General features: G+C 39.7%; 1 protein-coding gene across 1 annotated transcript in view; it reads right to left on the bottom strand.

Moving 5' to 3' along the window:
* Positions 1-14,244, bottom strand: part of Ifih1 (interferon induced with helicase C domain 1) — a 51,894-nt gene extending 37,650 nt beyond the window's left edge. Inside the window, exons 1-3 of the mRNA XM_051184576.1 lie at positions 13,565-14,244; positions 6,269-6,437; positions 673-822 (exon numbers count right to left, since the gene is read on the bottom strand). Coding sequence (XP_051040533.1) covers positions 673-822; positions 6,269-6,437; positions 13,565-14,011 — 766 coding nt within the window. The 5' untranslated portion in view covers positions 14,012-14,244. The remainder of the gene's footprint in view (positions 1-672; positions 823-6,268; positions 6,438-13,564) is intronic.
* Between the last annotated feature and the right edge of the window lie 7,022 nt (positions 14,245-21,266).

The raw sequence follows: 21,266 nt of genomic DNA, 5'->3' as shown, positions 1-21,266 counted from the left end.
GAACACAGGAGAAAAATTACAGTTCTGCACGCAGGTAGGCAGAAAGACTGTCAGGAAGCATCCCAATTGTTACCCACCCTGTGTATTGTGGGAACATGGATGGCTTCATAGTGTGTTCCTAAGGATTCCAAAGTTTCCCCAACCCTGCTTCATTGCCTCTTTAAATAGAGCTAGTGCACCAGGAGAGCCAGCCAGTTCAAGCTAGTGTAGACTAGGGTATAAAGGCAAACTGGAACACTTAGGAATTTCCTTAGACACAGCTGTTTTTTGAAGTTAAGTGGTGTAAATGCATAATTTCCCGAATTTCAAAGGGTAATAAATACTTAGAAATCACTACTTATTGTTCATCTGCCACTGAACTTTTTATCTATATGTACATATAGATAAAGTTAAAATATAGTGTATTACTTCTTCCCTCCTCTTCCCGCCAATTGACTCCTGTATCTGAAATTCATGGCCTCTTATTCTTTAACTATTTTCATTTTACACACACACACACACACACACAAATTAATATATAAATACAACTTGAGAGATATTTTTAATAAAAACTCTAACTGATATTAGTGTCCGAATTCCCCTTATGTTTCATAAGTCCTGGTGTCATAAGTGTACCTTCTGATTCTTCTGGAGGGAATAGTTATACACAGGGCACCTTCATGTGTCATGTACCTGTGGTCACAGAGCAGTCTGCAAACGAGGTCTCTGGTGAAGAATTCTCTGTGTCCCTGGCCTCTGTCTCCAGACTTGACTCATCTAGAGCAGACAGAATGGACTCAAGAGCTTCAGGCCCATCTTCCTGAGATGACGAATTCTCCAACTCTGTGAACAGTAACCATTAGATGTAAATGGTAGGGAAGCACAGGTTACTACCCAGTGTGTACAGATGACATTAGTGTTCTGAAAATACATCAGGGGTTTGTTTCCCATACACTGTATATATTTCCAAACATTGATACTACAAAACACCTAGCACGTGTTACTTCGGTACAACACAATGACACATATTTTTTAATTTATCATGATGACAGTTGAGTATTTTTGTAACAGATTTTATATAAAAGGCAAGCTAATTAAATACCAGTCGAATCACAAGGTAAGTGAGATGACTTCCCGCCTGACCATTGTCTTTGGGAAGTCAATCACTGACTGGATGGCTTCAAGCTATATTTAAGGCTGAATTAATAGAAATGCAAATTGGGTGGCTTTCTTTAGCTTTTACTTGCCATTTTGTTTCTGCCTCTGTGTTCATGAGATGTACGTCTGCTTTAATGTCAGACTGAATCCATGTGTTTTGGATTCCTGGGAATTTTTTTTTAATTGAATGAAATATTCTATTTTTTCTCCACTTTTCTATTTTGCCTCACCTGCTCTTTGGCCTCCAGCACACAGGGGGATCCAAGCTGCAGCCTGTGGGCCATGTGTGAACCCAGCTGCACGAGGGAACTTATGAATGCAATCCAACACAAACTCATAAACCTACTTAATACATTATGAGATTTTTTTGGGCAATTTATTTTTTTCTTTGTAACTCCAGTTTGGGATCTTCACCATGTGTTTCATAGAGGGAAGCTAAGAAAACCAAGTGTTTCCTTGTGAAACTTCAGCCTGTCAGAAGAGTCTGAAGTCCTAAATAGTGTCTTTGCAGACTGACCCACTCCAGACAGCATGGGGGAAACCCATCTAGCCTTGCATGGAGAATTTCCTGAAGAAAATACTTGTGTCTTCAGATGAAGCTAAATTGACAATATTTATTCCTAGCTACTAGCTATTACATGACTGCCCTGCCCCTTTAACACATGAGGTGATCCAAGACATTCGATCACAGCCTAAAGAAACCAGGCCACTCTACCAACACCTAACTCATGATCCTTCACTGTACAATACCTGGCTACTGGTTCTTCTTGCCATAGCCAGTCACAGACTAAACCACATGGTGCAGAACTTCCTGAATATGCTTTTCCCTGAGCCTCTCCCAGGCTCATTATCCTCTTCCGGAAATGTTCTCTCTTTACTCCTACTTCAAGCTACTCTTCTGAATAAAGTCCCTCTGTTGCTGGGAGTGGAGCCTCCTCTTTTTAAAGTCTGCTGGGGCTGTTTCACTGCTGTCTTCTAATGGTCTCCTACCTCAAGGCCTGGTCATGGTCTTGAGGCCTTTTCTACTAATAAACCTCATTCCTGAATGGCAATTATGTGTCAGTTCCTTTGAGTAGCCAACAACAGTGAGGGACATTTTCTCTTTCTTTATTTAACAGTTACTATGGTTTAAGATTACAGTAGTCAGGAGCTGGAGAGATGGCTCCAAGATTTAGAGCACTGGCTGTTCTTCCAGAAGAAAAGGTTTGATTCCCAGCACCCATATGGTGGCTCACAGCTGTCTGTAACTGCAAGGATCTGCTGCTTTCTTCTGGCCTCCTGGGGCACCAGGCATGCAAGTGGTACACAGACTTCTACTCATACATATAAAATTAAATAAATAATAAAAGATTAAAATAGTCTATCTACTTTATACTTACCACAAAGCCATTTTTTATATATTGAATAACATACTTCTCAAAATAACCTAGCTGGTAAGTGATATTTTTATCCCTTTCACAGACAAGGTGAAATCCAAGGATGTGTGGTAACTGACCAAAGATAACAGGTCCAGGGTAAGAGCCAGGAACATAAAAGCATATGGACTTCAAGTCTTGGACCCTCTGCCATGGAAACATACCACAGCCTAGGTGGTTTAAAGAGAAGAAATTTAATTGGTACAGTTCTGAACATAGTTAATCAACTGTCATGGTGCCAGGGGGGCTGAAGCCTGTTGACACATCTTCTTAGCATACTCCCCACCTTCTCTCTGTGTTCTCAATGACAAAAAGAAAGATGGCTGTTTTACTTCCTCATCTAAAAAGCCCACAATCATTGCAAATTAGGGCCCACCTGTAGGACTTCATTTAAAGCTAACAACTTCCTGAAGAGAAGCCCTTCAGATATACTCAATATAGGGGTTAGGGCCCTGAGGCAGGAAGCTGGAGGGGGATAAAATTTTCTATATAACCTTTGGTACTGCTTCCTTCATTAATATCTTCAGTGCATGCAAAATGCATCCATTCTATCTCCAAAGCCCTTGATGTCTTAATGTACTCCAATCTCATGAGAGGTCTAAAGTCCAGAGCCAAATATTACCTAAATCATGCATGAGACTCTGTGTGGCTGACCCTGAGGTAAATTCCCCTCCATTAGGGGACTGAGAAGGCAGACAATTATGACCCCAGAATATAGGCCTGAAACTAACACAGAACAACATTCTTTTCCAAAAGGGAGAAACTGGAATGGACAGAGGCAATGTCTCTTAAACAAAACCTAAACCTAGCAAATAAAGCATCTATAAACTCTTACAGGACACGAATATTTCTCCTGGATCTGATATTCTGTCTCCTTAGCCCCTTCTGTAGAATCACTCCAAAGCCTGGAAGGGCAGCCTCTGTTGTTCTCTCTGATGGAGATAGCATTGTGGATTGTTGTGAGGTTCCCCCACCTGCCTCTGAGATACTTCATTAAAACCAGTGGGCCATCTCCACCAGCTGACACAAAGGGGAATAAATTATCCTGATGCTGGGTCTGTGTACTCTTTGGAGTCATTCCTTCTCTTGCTTGAAGAACAGCTTTCTGGCCTGCTTCTGTAGGTCCAGGAAGCTTCCCTTATCCACCTTGCTTTTTCTATTTCTTTTTAATTGAAAACTATGATCTAACATCTAGCTGACTTGACCGATCCCACCCATGAACCACACCCACGATTTACTCTTTAGATGTTGGTTCAGCCATACCTTCATGTTCTCTCTCTCTCTCTCTCTCTCTCTCTCTCTCTCTCTCTCTCTATCTATCTATCTATAATCTCAATAAGCTGACATTTCCCCAAATCTCTTGTGTTTTGGCCTCTTTTAGATTAATGCTTCTTCATATTCTCTCACATTTACCACAACTGAGCAGGAGAAACAAAACCATTCCTGTTCTTAGCGATCTACCTTAGGTCAGGTGGTGGTGGCACACACCTTTAGTCCCAGCACTCAAGAGGCAAAGGCAGGCAGTTCGAGGCCAGCCTAGTCTACAAAGTGGATTTCAGGACAGCCAGAACTGTTTCTCAGAGAAACCCTGTCTCTAAAAACCAGGAAAAAAAAATAGCAAAACAAAACAAAAGCCAAGAAATGTGCCTTGGAAAGGTGCTATGGAGACAGTTCAGTGGATAAAGAGCCTGACACACAGTGTGAGGATCAGAGGTAGAACCCCGGGAGCCCGCATGGAGCAGCGAGTGGTAGGGCCCATCTGCTTTAAAGTCAGTGCTCCTCCTGAGGTGGGAGGCGGAGGCAGGAGACTGCCATGAAGTTTTCAGGATAACTAGCCTGAAACACACACACACACACACACACACACACACACACACACACACACACACACACACACACACGAGAGAGAGAGAGAGAGAGAGAGAGCTCATGAAACTCTTGTCTTTTTTCATTTTTTAAAAAATTCAATTAAACTTTAATTAGATCATTTCTCCCCTTTCCTCCCTCTATCCCTTCCTATGTCTCCTGCTTCCAACCCCTCCCACGTCTTTCCCCCACTTCTCAGACTGGTGGCCTCCTTTTCTTTAATTTTTATTGTTACACACACACACACACAGACACATGAGCACCTGCATAAATATAATATACAACTTGCTGAGTCCTTTTGGTTTTGATTGAGTGTGTATGATTTCAGAACTGGCTACTTTGTATTAGATAATAAATTAGGGGGTACAATGCTGGGGCCAGACAAATTCTCCCTCTTCTTAGAAGACATTAGACATTAGTTTCTCATAATTTTTTCTTTCTTTCTTTTTTTTTTTTTTTTTTTTTTTTTTTTTTTTTTGGTCTAGGGAGGCCCCATAAGACCTCCCACTTCTGCATTACTATGTCTATTGGTATTGTCATTGTCCTGGTCATATTGTTGAGGTGTGATGGGTGTAACTTCCCTGTCATTTCTAAGAGACACAATGTCACAGCAGACTTTTGGGTTAGCCCCTGAGTCTTGGGGGCAAGAGTTCTGTTTCAGATGTATCCACTGGGGCTGGGCTCCTCACAGTCAGCTGCTGATTTATGACCAGTTGCCACTAATAACCCTCTCTGTTGCAAAGAGAAGTTTTTGTGGTGTGCTGTGAGAAGTACACATTACGGGTTCACAGGTTGGGGTGTTTGAGCTAGGCTTGAGATAGCAGCAGGCAGCCCTATCTGATATTTGAACCTAGCTGGACTCACCTTTCCCTAAAATTCTTAGTAAATTCCAAAGAAAACAAACAGCTTCGAGCCATTAGAGCCTCATCTATGTTTACCTCAAACATGTGACGCTGTGTAGTGTTTATCTCAGCAGGGAAGGATAGAAAACTACTTTGCCCAGCCATCTAGATGTTGCTAGCCTCTTCCTACTGGTTTCCATGTAGCTTATTCATATCATTTTATACTCCTTCAGTGTTTTCTTATAGTTCACAGTAAAAGTGATCTGATTTTCTCTATCTGAGCTTTTCTACTGCATCTGCTTCTGCCTCCTTGGATGTAATAACAGGTGATGGAGATGGTGTAGATTAATCACTATAGACGGTTACAGATGGATATAGATACAGGTACACCCACACCTGTAATATTAGTAGAAACATTAGAACTTTCTGGTTGAGGAACCATGGAGCTACTGTCTGATTGTGAAAGCTATATTAATTCCTTCTGATGAATATAGTGAAATATATTTACATATTTCAGAACTTTAAACTACCATGCAAAAGTAGAAGATTTTCATAAACCACACAGTAAAACATAGCAAATGTTTCTCTTACAATTTAGCAACATAATTGAACTAATCACAGTTCATATTAGGTGAGAATTAGGTATATTGGTAAGAATAAGCTTTTTATAGTATTAATAAATGAAAAATATATTTTCTTCCTGTTTATCTGTCTTTCTAATGTTAAAAATATCTTGATAAAAATTTGAGGTGATTATCTCATCTGAAAAGTGAGATTTGACTGACAGACTGTTGGTGAACTGGTGGTCATTCCAGTGTGTTAGTGGGGGTATCTCATAACAGAGTCTTTCCCACACATGGGCTTTCTCATTTGTAAAGGAGATGAAATCAATTCTCCCCATTTAAAAATGTTAACTCTAGAAATCCTGGTGCTTCACATTACAGATGGAGGCTTCACTGACTTCGCAATCGCACTGTATCAAAACCTCAGTGACAGAATTACGAATACCTGCAATGCTTTCCGGGCAGCCGGCACCTGTTAACTCTTGGCAGAGGGCATCATTTCCAGTTTGGCGAAGAACATCCAGGAAAGTAGAAAACCAGTTTTCTTTGTGCACAATCCTTCTCAACAGCTCTCTTACACCTGACTCATTCCCAGCATTTCCTGCAGCAGAGATCTATCATTTCAATAGAAAGGAAGGAAGAAGAAACACTGTCTGAACATTTGAAAAGTGAAAATATTACAAAGGAAAATTAAGGAGTTAGGCATGCGTATAAACTAAGGCTTATATTCAAACACTAAAGAAAACAGCAGTGATCCAATGCACCTATTCCAGGGCCTACTAGGGGGAAAAATCATTGAGCCAAATCCTCTTCTAAATATGCAATATTTTTTTAATCCAGAGAATTGTTTTAATTAGGCTGATGAGGTTGCTCAGTGGCTAGAGGCACTTGCTGCTAAGTTTCATGTGCTGGTTTCACTCCCAGACGCCACATGGTGGAAGAGGAAAACAAGTTCTTACAAACTGTCCTCTGACTTTTAGGCACACATCACTGCACATTTCCTCTGTAATTCCCACCACAAACGAAACTCCAAAAGAAAAATTTAAATAAAAAGGAAATACTAAATCATTGAGAAATTAATAAATGCTTTGCTTGAGCTGCTGTGACCAAAACCATGAGAAAGTATCTTCAATCTGTATTCATGTTAAGGCTAGTGTGTGTCTATGTGCATGTTTGTGTGTGTCTATGTGCATGTCTGTGTGTGTATGTGTATATGTGTATGAATACGTGTGTCTATGTGCATGTGTGTGTATGTGTTTGTGTGTGCTTTTGTGCATGTGTCTATGTGTATGTTCGTGTGTCTATGTGTATCTGCGTGTGTATGTCTGTATGTGTATGTCTCTGTGTGTCTATTGTATGTGCATGTGTGTGTGTCTGTGTATATGTCTCTGTGTATATCTTTATGTGTCTGTCTGTGTGTATGTATGTATATGTCTCTGTGTACTCCTTTGTGCATACATGGGTAAAAGCCAGAAATTGACCTTTGCTGTTTTCCTTATTCACTTCTCTTTATTTCAGGGGCTAATTGAACTAGGAACTTGCTATTTTGGCTAGACTGGCTGATTGATGAGCCACCAGGTCTGCCTATCTCTGCACACCAGAATATAAGACATTTCTTTCCTATATATTTTGGGCTTGCTATTTTCTTTCAACTCATAAAGTTTATAAGTGGGGAATCAAACATTTCATGGCCTCTTCCTTGACTGTTACCAATTTGGAACTAAGTAGTTAGTGATGCAGATTTATCTTCTTGCCTATTCAATATTTACAATATTTATTATTGCAATGATAATATTTCTCCAAATTTTTGCACATTTCAATATTCCTTTTGAGATATGAGGAAGAATTAATTCTCTCTCTCTCTCTATATATATATATATACATATGCATATGTGTGTATGTATGTATTTATATATATATATGTATGTATGTATATTCTTTACAATATATAATCACCATTTGCTTTTTCTTTATAATAGTCTAGCATATCATTTTAAAATACATTATCAAAGCACGTCTTTCTAGGTCTGAACAAAGTAAGAAACATCTGGAGAAAATGGTAATCACAAGCCATGCTAGCAAGACATTAGTCCACCTTTGCTATCTCTGACATCAAATATGCCACTTCCTCTTCCCGAGACTCACTTCCTACCCCCAACATTGTGTAGTTCTGCCATGCTGATTGTGCTTTGAAACCACCTTTGGAGATATAAAAACACGATGCACAGGAGATATCTGGAGAGATTCGACTTGACAAAAACCCAAACATGTTCAAATGTGTGTGTCTGTGGGGTTAGGGGTGTGTGTGTGATCTTATATAATTCAATCAGTATCTCAGATGAGAAATACTCTTAGATATTCTCAAACTTCCCAACCTCTACTAAGCTCTTTCCTACAAAATATATCTGGTTTTCTAGTCTTGCCATCGTATTCAACAGCATTATTAGATGAGGACCTGTTGGAATTTCTACATCAGTGCCTGCCACAAATATAGTACTAGCTTTCTCTAGGGATGATGGGAAAGTATTTACTTTCCCAAAGAGTTTATTGGTAGACAATCTAAGTACCTAGAGTGCTCTCCCGAATCTCACTCAGGAGATAGTTTCATCTTTAAAAATTTTAATTACCTTTTCATTTATTATTATTTATTTATGGAGTGTGGTGTGGGGCATACAATGTGCTTGTGAAAGTTAGAAGACAACTTCCTGGAGTGGGTTCTCTTTCTATCTTGTGGGTTCCTGGAAGGATCAAACTCAAGTTCTTTGCTTTGAGCAGAGGCTTTTACATTCGAAGCCATCTCACAGGCTCCGTTTTATTATCTGATTTGTATTGATTGATACAAATCTAATAATCCAAATAGCATGGGAGTGGCAACTACAGAAATCCTACGTGTATCAGAATCTAAGAATTTAGCACTCGCTAAGGTTCCAAAGCCAATAATTAGCAAACACAGAGTTGATCCTGAGTATCCCGGATAAATGATGGCTCCCTGATCTGTAATTCCCGCTAAAAATTCTCTCCAATCCTAAATCCACTTTCTGGCAATAAGTGGTTAAAATTATTATCTGAACTTCATATATTTTAACCTATCTCCCTTATTGCATATTCTAATCAGTTTCTTGTTCAATCCTAGTGTTTACTAACTTTGCTGGTAGTCTCTTGATGGAAAATCTTTTGCCTGTCTGAAATTTTATTGTTCTCTGGTAATCTGAAGCATAAATGCTATACATGTAAACAAGACTGATTTCACATTCTTATTTTAACTCAACATCCCATTTTTTTAATCTTTCCATCCTTTAAACAACTTTAACTATATCTGATAAAAATAATCAGAATTTTCTAAGGACAGTGACTAAAGTTTTGTAATCATCATTCATATTAAAATCCCAAGGGTACTCTATTAACCAATTTTCCTTCAACTATTAATCTATTAAGTTTATGTTTCCTGCTGAATCTGAGATTTCATACTTTCTTTGCCCAGGCATTGAGAATCAATGATGCTGTACTATTTTAATTTTTGAATGTGAAACTACATCTATCATTTGTTTTATTTTTTTTGATAGCTTCATCAATGTTCTCAATTTTTAATATCTTCCCTTTTTTAGTATTAGAAGTCACACTATTTAAAGTAATCATATTTGGTTACTCTGTTCTCTTGAAATGCGGTAGTGATATTTATCCAGCAGATAAGCACAAAAACTTTAACTCCCAGGAGTTTAATTTCTATTCACAATTGTAGCAAGAAACAAAATGATACCCTCCCCAACTGGAATTTTTCCTTTGATGTTAAAAGTGTTCATATGTAGATGCCATATCAATTAATTTATGGAACAAGAAACATGGGTGAATTTATGGATAGGATTGTTCACTTCTAGACTTTTCAGCTGAAATAAGTGGATCCCACTTATTTCATAAAGTACTGGATTTCCAAGACAACTATACTATTTAATATCAAAGTTTTCTCTTTCTCTTGTATTTTAGGTAGCTATTTAAATATAATAATGATCTTTTAAAGCCAGCAGAGTTCAATTTCAAACAACAGCAAATCAGGAAGCAAAATTCATGTCCTAAACAAATAATGTGTTCATGTTTTACCAAGTTAATTTTCATATGCACACTGATAATATCTTATTCGTACCTTTTTATTTTCTTGCCGCAAAGAGCCCTGTCCTCCCTAATTTGCCTAATAATACAATACTTGAAGGAAAAACTTACTTGGGCATTGAGCTTCATATTGGAAGGGCTAGACTCTGTCTATTTGGGTTATTGATTCTTGGCTTGGTTTTCCATGTAAATGAAAGGTATATGACCTCCAAGACTACAGGTGTTTAGTGATGTCATCCAGGGCTAAAACACACATCTGTTTCTTCCATATGGATATTACTGTACTGTGAAATGTAATCATGTCTGTCTTAGAGCTCTTCTGTGATCTGTGCTGATACACTCCCCCAAGTTGTCATTAAGTATCCTGGGGGAAACCGGCAATACGGGAGCATTTCATTACTGTGAGGGATCATTCTATTTTGATTATTTGTAAAATGAATCTTGTACTTATTAGTGAGTCTAGACTCACTAATGCTGCATAGAGTCTTCAGCTAGGAAGACTGAACTCCGATTAACACTATAACGTAAACACCAGACAAGCAGCGTCTCTGTTTTTTCTCTTCTCTTCTCACATTTACATGGTGCATGGCAAAGATGTCACTCAAATCATTCATTCTGAAAGGATGATGAAGTCAGTAAGTCAAATATGTTCTTGGGGTACTTATTCTCAAATTATCTGGGGGCCAGCTAGTGCTGGCACATGTGTGCAAGAAGCCAACATTAAAATAACTGATCAAATAGAAAATGTCTACAAGTCAGCTTCTCAGCCTTCAATTTTCTTTTTATTTACTTTTTTTTCTTTTTTCTTTTTGTTGTTTGGATTTTGCAAATTAACTCAAACACCAACAAAATGATGAAAATACTAGCACTGGTTAGTGTCTAGGTATTTACAAAGTGAAAGACAGTTTCTCTTTCAAGTGAATTTAATTCACAGACATTAAGAAGTAGGTCTTTATGTGGGAAATTAAGCTAAATCCCTGAAATTTGACCCCTAAATGAAAGAACAAAATGTGTGATAATCAAAATCAATATAATCTTCATATCAAAATAACTGACCACTTTTGAAGCTTTTTCTTTAACATTTCTCAGTTAGTACTGATATGAGGCCAGAACGTATTGTGCTATTCATTTTTCCAGGTTAATTTAGGATCATGGAACCAAATCTCACAAAGATAAACCTCCAGGCTGCACCTTCCCATTCCAAATTCTTGCTGTTGTAAGGTAAACATTCGATAACATTCCATGGCCCTTGTATTAAAAGAGATTCCTGATGGGAGATGTCATTCTGTATATGTTTCTCATACTGGTTAATAATAAAGCACTGTTGGCCAATAGGAAAGGAAGATAGGAGGGACTAGGAGACAAGGAGGAAATAGGAAGGAGGAAGGAGGAGTCAAGATGGAGAGTCTGGAGAAAGCAGTATGCCGCTGGCTCCCCAGTAAGAGAAATACATAGATCAGCAGAAATGGGTTAATAATTAAGGCAGAGCTAGCCGATAAGAAACAAGTAACTGGGCCAACAGTATTGTATCAAATACAGAGTCTCTGTGTATTATTTGGGGCTGGCACAGCAGCAGGACAATACCAGGCGGCAGACAGTAAAACCGTACCCGTTACAGATTCCTCCAAATATAACACTACCTTCCCATTATTCTTCATGTTTCGTTTTAGAGCTGATAATGTAAAATAACGCATGAGGAATGATTACAGACACCTACAGACTCAACCACTGCTTCTTAGCCTCAGATCTATCACTCTTCTTTCTCTCAGGGATTCCTTAGAAAGGTGAAACTGGGAGAAAGCTTGGGTTGTTTTAGCTTAACTGCTGCCAGTACACAAGAGTCCTTTTACTACCCATCTTCTCGATGTCAAATCCCTTGCATTACTGCTAGCTGCCTCCGAGCTTGCCAGAATCAAGAACTTGGATAAAATGTAGCTGGCACAAATTCAACCCAGGCAAGACAAAAGTGATGCTGATAGGCAGAAGTATTTAGAGTAAACAAGGAAAAGTGCGGATTCTCTGGCACTTGGGACATGGTACCAGCAAACATAAACAGCTTTGTGGTGTGACTGGACTCTGTTGCTTCTGGACCTCCTAACAGCTACTGTGGCTGGAAATGCCATCTTCCATCTCCAGCTGGCTTGGAGGCTGCATACTTTCTTCCAAATTAAGATTCTGCCACCGTGATGTACACATTTGTCATATCCAGCTGGACTACTATAATGCGTCTAGTCAGTTCTCAATACACAAAATGATATAAATGCAACTGTCAACAAATTCAAAGGAATTCACTTGTAGAAACTGGACATCAAAATGAGATGCGTACTTGGCTCTGGATAGTCGTGGGAGCTGCTGACTCTCCAAAGTACCATTGATATTAGTAACTAAAGGCCAAGTTGCATCACAGGCTAGAGCCAATCAATCTGATGGCCAGAATCTATAATTAAGATACAACCAATGAGTCAAAAGAAAAGGAAGAAAATGACAAAAAGCATAGCACAGTATACATGAAACCTTTGACTTACAGTAATGAATACTTTGTCCACACATTTTCAAATAAAGATTCTAAGTGTTATTTTATTTACTTATTTTGTTTTTATGTGTCAGTGGGGGTGGGAGTGGAGTGTGTCCATGTAGGTGTAGCTCAGGTGGGAGCCAGGGGCATCAGTGTTCCCTAGATCTCTAGTAGTTATACACAGCTGTGTGACACCTGACATGGCCACTAGGGACTGAATTCCCATCCTCTGCAAGAACAGCATTTGCTGTTAATAACTGAGTCATCTTTCCAGCTCCCGAACAAGACTTTCAGCTTACAACACTGGGTAAGCCAGATGCAGAAAGTCCAGCATTTACATAGTACATGGTACATCTCTACTCTTGGACAAACAACTAACATTATATTAAATCACCTGCTAAACTGACCCATACAAATGATACTCCCGAAGATCATCCACTCCTTCACTAGTGTGAAAACCTAAGACTAGTATCATTTGTCAGTTGACTACCTCTAAACTTAACCAGATTCTAGAAAATAAGGAACCTTTGATTAAAGAAAAGAGAGAAATGAGATGTGATTTTTTTTTTTTCCAGTTTGGACCACAACTTAATGAGGTGCGCATACTATTTGAGGCATGGTTGAGGAACATTGGGGATCTGACAATAAATATTTTAGCTTTATAGGCCATATTACCTCCACCCAACTGTGGAAAATTAGTCATAAAAGAGTATATAAGCAATAAGAGAGTTTCAATAAAACTTTATAAACACTTAAAATTGAAAAATCAGACAGCTAATTACCTTAGCTTCTGGTTCTTAAAATGTGAGTAGAAGGCGGGATGCATTGGGTGGGCCACAGCTTGCTGATGGCTACTCTAAGAAGTATGTGAACTAAATCATAAAACTCAGTATCACCTGGATTTAGTCCATCATAATGGTGGTAGACATCTTCTGTTCTTCCTGGGAGCGAATTGTTTAACTTACCTGTTTTTCCTCATCTGTTAAGTGGCCCCTCTGTGGGTTATTTTGAACATGAACCATAAAAAATAGGAGCAGGTTTGCTCTCTATGAGGAAATGCATAAGCAACCCTGCTTTGCAAAAATCTTCCATGAAGGCATCTCCATCTAAAGTGACACCTACCCGATTTCTGTCCTCAGGTGTCAACAGTCCCTTCTCCACGCAAGTATCCAAGACATCGGTAATCAGGAGCTTGTCCACCAGAGTGGGCTGAAGGAGATTCAGCAGGTGGAGACATTCATCATGGGTGGTCTCAGAGGAGGGGGAGGGCAGATCGGCGAGTCTGACATAGCGTGCTGCTAGGTGGCTGCCACTGTGCTCCAGGCCCTCCACGAACACCTGTGTCCAGCCTGGCGGCCACTCCCCCTTCTCCAAAGTGCTCAGCAGCAGTTCTGCAGCGCTGGTGTTCCCACAGGTGGTGGCCTTCTTCAGAATCTGCTCTTTGGTTTCTGCAGGCAGAAAGATCAGATAGTCCAGCACAGGCTCCACCTCAAAGGACCTTTTCAACCTACTCCTGAAGATTGAGATGAGATAGCGGAAGCTGTCCTCTGTTGAACAGACATTCGACATCCTTGCTTCTCAAGGAGTAGGAGCGGAGTCCCCAGGGTGGGCAGATGATCCACAGGTGGGAGAGAGTCCCCACCTAGTCCGCCTGCGAGCGGCACGTACCAAGTGGCCTCAGATCCCTGGATCGATCGGTGGCACCAGGCAGGTGGCAGCTGGGCCTGGAATGCTCTGTTGCAGGAGGGTATAGACTCGGGACCACTCGCACTGGGCTGCTCACCCTCGCAGGCGCTTTATGCGCTACCCTCCACCTACAGATCATAGAAGTTGCAGGGTTAGTTTCTGTTTTGATTCTCTTCTCCCGACTTCACTAACGTCAACTTCCGGGCCAGAGAGTAAGTTTCGTGAGGGAGGAGGCGGCCCGTGACGCAGCTGATTAGGCGAGAACTTCGGGGAACTGAAAGGGAAAGCGAATTCTCCCTAGTGTTGACAAAGCAGGCGATGCTCCACAATGCTTGATTTGTGGGTATTTTGTCTTACCCTAGGTGTGCTGCTTAGAAGACCAGCCCCCCCTTGTCAGTTAACATGCAGAGGGCCAGGAAGGTCTCAGGGGAAAGGATGAATTGCACTAAACCCTGTTGGAAAAAAATGAGTTAATCTCATTTGTATTTGTGTGGGGGTGGTGGGTTGGGGCAAGTGGAGGGAGGATCCAGAATAATGGAACCCCAGGAGGCACTTCTGCAACTTAGGAACATTAAACCTCACACCTAGTGGGGTCCCAAGAACTAATTTGTTCCTTCAGGAACTGGGGCCTAAGTATAAAAAGTGAACTCTACTAAACAGCTTTATTCTCTCGTGCTTCGATTGGTAGTATAATATTTATACAGCTTTGAACTGGGCCTGAATAGTGACAGATGCAGGCTGACTTTAGCAACCAACTCAGTTTAGGAGGACACCAAAGCTGAAGGCTTCCTATCTCTCAGTATGTAGGTTCCCTGTATTCTTTAGTAGACAACTTTCTATAATAAAACAAGCAAACAAAAAAACTCTCAACAACTTATTTTTTATATAGCTGCCGTTCTTGGACTCAATACAACAAGTTTTGGCTGAAGCTTCTAGGAACTTAATTAGCAACTAATGTACTGCCTTGTAGTAAACATCAACATTTGTCTAAGTCATGAGAGAGACAGAGAATGAAAAACAGGCATCCACAGTGGGGGGGAAAAACAACAACAACAAAAAAAAAATGGCAGCTTTGTTTCAGTACAGAAGCTGCACAAATGTGAGTCTGTGGGTTGCTGTCCATTGCTGGAAATTATACAAACCAAATATAGAGGTACATTAACACTTTGAATATAATTGTTTGGAGAAAGGAAGTTATCGGAAAGACAAATTTAGGACAATTAATCTGTTAGGGAAGTATATTCACCAAAACCTGGTGAAGCCTGGGAGGCCTGGGGATTCTTTAAAAATCATAGAACTGCAGGGTTTCCATGAGCCTCATGACACCATTCAAAATAACCAGAGCAATGCATTATGACATGCTAACATGCCCTTGTGTTATTCTCTAGTTCATATAACATAGCTAAGAATGCCCACCCCCAAGGATTGTAAGCTGCAGCCTGTAAAATGTTTTATGAGTACCAAGTCCTTGATTTCTGCCCTGAATATGACCGCTGGGGCAGGCCTCATGTTAGATACACAAGAGAAGATGCCCAAATGATTGAAGGCATCACCTTGCAGCTCTCTCCCTTCTGTTCTACATAAAATGCTAATATTTCATTATTTAATTTTGGAGATTGACTTTGCAATCAATTAGAATTCAATTAGAATCTGCAAAAGGTATCATTTTGAACTATTACCAAACTTTATTATCCAGTTCCCTAGCTGCCTATGGATTTTGTTCAATATGGTACATCAGAAATTGACCAATAAACCAAAAATCATTCTAGGCCCTGGCATTTCCCGCCCCCATCTTCTCTTAATTTTAAACATTGAAGATTTAGGAGGATATGAGGACATGGTGTTATTAAAATAACAACAAAGATCCTGGTGGATACAGGGTCCAAGTAGTTGTTTACATGTTGGTACTGGAATTATATCATTCGTCACTTCAGAATAGTCGTCAAGTATATGGCCATCATTTTTTCTAAATGCTGTTAGTAACATAAAGTTCCTATTTTTATTGTATCCACATAAAGATAACAATAATAATTTTTAAAATACCCAATGTGCCAGATCAGGATAATTACTATGAAGGTAAATTAAGACTAGGCTGTTAAAACAGTACTGTGTTGGTTTGAATTTTCATCTAGATGTCCTTACCAGCCTTCCACTGTCAACACTCCATGATGTCCATCAAAGGCAATTTTGTATTTATTTTCAAATGAAAGTCACCAGCTGATTGAAGATTGAGTGTAGTACCAGAGGAAGAATAGACAGGAACATCTCTTTTTCTAAGATTTTGTCACAGTTTCAATAGGACCCTTTCTATAAAAATGATGATAAAAAAATAAGCTCCATTAACAATTTCTCAACAATTATCTTTGTTGGATCATTGAGATAGCTCAGTGAGTAAAAACACCTGTGAAGACTGGAACCCACATGCTAGAAAGAGAGAACTGACTCCTGCAAATTGTCCTCTGATGTTCACATAGTCACTGTGGCATGGGCACACACACACACACACACACACACACACACACACACACACACACACACACCATGAACAAATCAATGTGAAAATATGCTTTTCTTCACTTGTAGTTTTGCATGATGATTTACCTTCTGCACTTTTTTTCCATAACTGTTTCTCCTTCTTATATTTTCTTTGCTTTTACTTTCATCATCACCCTCGTTTTGTCCATAATAAGTTTCCATTTCTTTTCTCCTCTGAGAAACACTGCTGACCCATGTTTCTTTTCGTCTTGTACAGAACTGCCTATTTTTTGAAAACCCCCAAAGATCCATTCCAGGCCCCAATAGTTTCAAGTCACTCTTTAGCATATTGTCTAAGTGGTAACACAGGAAGATGCTAGACTAGAGCTTTCTATTTTTTCCCAGTTTTCATTAGAACTTTTAACATTAAAGAAGCAAAGATTGTAGCAAGCTTTCTTGGAATATCTGCCCCCAAATCATGACACAGAGACTTATTAGTTATGAATGTTTGGCCTTGTTTTATGCTAGTCCAACCAGCTCTTATAACTTAATTTAACCTGTTTCTCTTTATCTGTGTTTTGCCTCAGGGCTTTTTACCTTTCTTTCTTTCTGTATGTCCTACTTTTCTGCTTCCTCTGCATCTGGCTGGTTGGCAGCTGCCTGGTTGGCTGGCCCCAGGTGTCTCAGTCACTTTCTCTTTCATTCTCTCCCAAGCTTAGATTCCTCCTACAGCTTATACACTCTGCCCACCAGCCCTACCTCTCACTTTATGCCTGGTTATTGGATATACAGTCTTTAATTAGATCAATCAGGTGCCTTAGACAGGCAAGGTGAAACAGTTTTTACATAGTTAAACAAATGCAGCACACCTTTACATAAAGTAATATTCTGCACCATAGGTAAATCTTTACAGAGTTTAAAGTAATACTCTACAACAAAAGATGGGAGAGTCAAGAATGGCTCAGCTAGTAATGGCATTTGCTGCCAAGCCTTACAACCTGAAGTAGACCCAGGACCTATTTCCTATAACTTGTCTTCTGACATTTGCATCCTCCTAAAACACACACACACTCTCTCTCTCTCCCTCTAAATAAATGAATGTAAGAAAGAAACAGAGATGGTCATAGCTGCCAAAAAATGTAATAGCCATATGAAATATTATAAGTTTGTTTTAAAGAAAATGACATTAAATCCAGTTTTATGAGCAAATCTTCTAAGTGAATCCATCTTTGTATTTGCTTACCAAAGAAAGAACTCACTGTATGTAAGTTAAGTGTTATTCAATCTTAGCTGAGCAGCATAGAGTCATTGTGCATGGACCTTCCGACTTCAGGGTGCCTGAACTCACATCTAAGAATTGTCTGCTTAATTCCTGCATGACTGGCAGATCAGTTAAATGAGTGGCACCAGTGCCATGTCCTAATGTTGTTCTAAGGATGAACTGCAAACTGCTTACTGCAAGGCCTGGAATGTTTGTATACTCAGTAATGCTTCAGTTCTCCGACAATACAGAATTTATCAAGGCAATTGTTTAGTTATGAACACAGCCAGAACCTAGAAGCAACCAAAATGCTCAACTGAAGAATGGATGGAGAAAATGTGGTACATTTACACAGTGGAATACTACTCAGAAGAAAACAAAACAAAACCCCCCAAAAACAAACAAACAAACAAACAAATACATGGAATCTTGAAATTTGCAGGCAAATGGATGGAACTAGAAGAAACCATCCTGAGTGAGGTATCCCGGTCACAAAAACATGAGCCTTCATTCAATAGCTGATGGAAGCAGAAGCAGACACCCACAGCTAAACACTGAGCCAAACTCCTGGAATCCAGTGGCAGACAGGGAGGAATAATGAGCAAAGGTGTCAAGACCAGGCTGGAGAAACTCGTAGAAACTGCTGATCTGAACAAGGGAGAGCTCATGGACTCCAGACTGATAGCTGGGAAACCAGCATAGGGCCAATACAAACACCCTGGTCTTCTGGAGGAATTTTCTTAACTGAGGTTCTCATCTTTCCAATGACTCTAGTTTACGCCAAGTTGACATAAAACCAGCCAGCAAAAGCCACAAAACAGAAAAAAGAAATTCTGACTAAGTTTATTAGAACTTGACACTCATCACCTAATTATTTCACTAACTCACAATGTTTTCTAGAAAACATTTTTGGCTAACAAATCACATGCCAATGGTCATAATGCAAAGACTCACTCTTCCAATGTGCTCACTACAGCTTTCAGTACCTCTAGAGAACCATTCCTTGTTGTATGTCTCTATTAAAGCAGTAGCTGTACCTCAAATAACTGGATTGTTCTTCTAATTAAAATTAAATGCTTAATAGACTAGAAGGATGGCTCAGTGATAAAGAACCCTTGTACTTAGACTGGACTTGGGTTTGGTTCCTAGCACCCACTCAGCGGTTCCAGGGGATCTGATGCCCATTTCTGACCTCCATGGGCACCAGGCACATACACTTACTTACACGTAGGCAAAGCACTCATACACATAACATAAAACAATCTTTAAAAAGTGCTCAAGTAAATGCTAAAGAGAAAACTATTTTCAAATGTAATTAGACTGCTATCGATTTACTCTATAAGTGTGATGGTTTGAAAGAAAATAGCCCCCATAGAGAGTGGCACTATTAGGAGATGTGGTATTGTTGGAATAGACATGGCCTTGTTGGAGGAAGTGTGCCATTATGTGTGGTGGGGTGGACATTGAGATCTCCAATGCTCAAGCTATGCCCAGTGACACAGTTCACTTCCTGTTGCCTGTGAATCAAGATGTAGAACTCCTAGCTCTTTCTCCAGCACAATGCCTGCCTAAATGCCACTGTGTTTCTGACCATGATGATAATGGACTAAATCTTTAAAACTCTAAGCCACCACAATTAAATGTTTTCCTTTATAAGAATTGCCATGGTCATGATGTCTCTTCATAGAAATAGAAACTCTGAGACAGCCTGATTGACATTTACCCAATGGATACATCAGGGTTAGATGTTCCAGTCTACATTCATTCTGATTAAGAAGTAACAGTTCTTTTTGCTTCATGTATACCATGTACTAACTGCCAAATATTGTATTCTTGTTCACTACAATTGACGGTCTTAAAGTTGGAGGGCTATAGAATGAGTGACTAAATACAATGTTTAGATACACTGAACCAAAATCCTGAATTCCTAATTCACAGTATTATACTGATATTTTTAAAAAGCTTTTAAACAAGCCGGGCAGTGGTGGCACTTACCTTTAATTAAGTTAAGCACTTGGGAGGCAGAGGCAGGCGGACCTCTGTGAGTTTGAAGCCAGCCTGATCTACAGAGCTACTTCCAGGACAGCCAGAGCTGCTACACAGAGAAACCCTGTCTCTTAAAACCAAAAACAAACAAACGAGCATTTAAACATCAATGACATTATATGAATAAAATTCAAAAAAAAAAATCTAATTTGGGAGCTAGGGAGAGGGCTTGCTTGGTAAAATGCTTGCCACTTAAGCCAGAAGACCTGAGTTTTCAGATCTTTAGAAGCCACATAACACAGCAGGTTTCTTGGTGTGTATGAGTAATCCCAGTGCTAGCTAGCTTAGCCAAATTGGTGAGCTCCAGATTTGTCGAGATACCATGTCTCAAAGTACAAAATGGTAAGTAATCTAAGAAGCTGTCTGGTGTCCAACTCTGGCCTCCACACACAAGTGTACTGATCAAACATAGATGTGCACCCCTATACAAATGAACCACACTTACATGTGTACGCATTATTAAACACACACACACACACACACAGGACTTTTATTTTGTTTATCTGATTGCATAGTTTTTATTTTTGTTTAGATTTTATAGTGATACTTGTGTGCACCTATACTTTCTACATAAATACATGTACAGTTACAAACTATTGAGGTTCATATTAGAGTGAATATGTTTTCAGTGAGAGGGACCAAAGCAATTTTTAATAAGAAGACAATTGTAAAGAATTGCAGCACCTTACTTGAATAGTAAAAGGAAGACTCCAAAGGGTGTTAGAAAATGTTTTCCATCTGTCCCACATTTCTGAGCCTCACAACAATTTTAGGGAAAACTGAGAGCTCAGAAGGGGCCCACTCAGTTCCCTCCTGGGTGACAGACACAACGAGCCAGGGTGCCTTCCAGGGATGGAAACTGTCCCTAAGCCTGCCTACTGATTAAGCTTTCATGAAATGTCTTTACTCTGAACCCTCGAAATATTCAGGATTGGAATTTTGGTGTTTTTCTCTCAATTCCATTCTCTGGCTAGAGGCAAAGCCCTGAGATAGGAGTCTCGGGATCAATTAATGACACAGTTGATATTTATGTATGTGAGGTGGTGGGGGTACATACATGTATGTGGGAAAGCAGTGTTCATTTTCAGGTTGCCATTTCTCTGAACTGTCTCTACCTTGTTTATGTTATTTGTTTTGAGACAGGATTTCTTACTTTTTGCCTGGAGCTCACTGATTTTGCTAGGCTGCCTGGCTAGTAAAACCCAGAGACCTGCCTGGTTTAGCCTTCTCAGTACTGGGATTATATATGCATGCCACTATGCCCAGCTGTTGGGGAGCCAACTCAGTACCCCGTGCTTGCATGGCAAGTACTTTACCAACTGAACCATCTCCCTAGCTACTGAAACTTTCTTTTCT

Source organism: Phodopus roborovskii, unplaced genomic scaffold (assembly GCF_943737965.1).
Source record: "Phodopus roborovskii unplaced genomic scaffold, PHOROB, whole genome shotgun sequence".
In the NCBI taxonomy this organism is placed as follows: Eukaryota; Metazoa; Chordata; class Mammalia; order Rodentia; family Cricetidae; genus Phodopus; species Phodopus roborovskii.
Note: the sequence above shows the minus strand (reverse complement) of the source record. Positions and strands in the feature narration are given on the sequence as shown.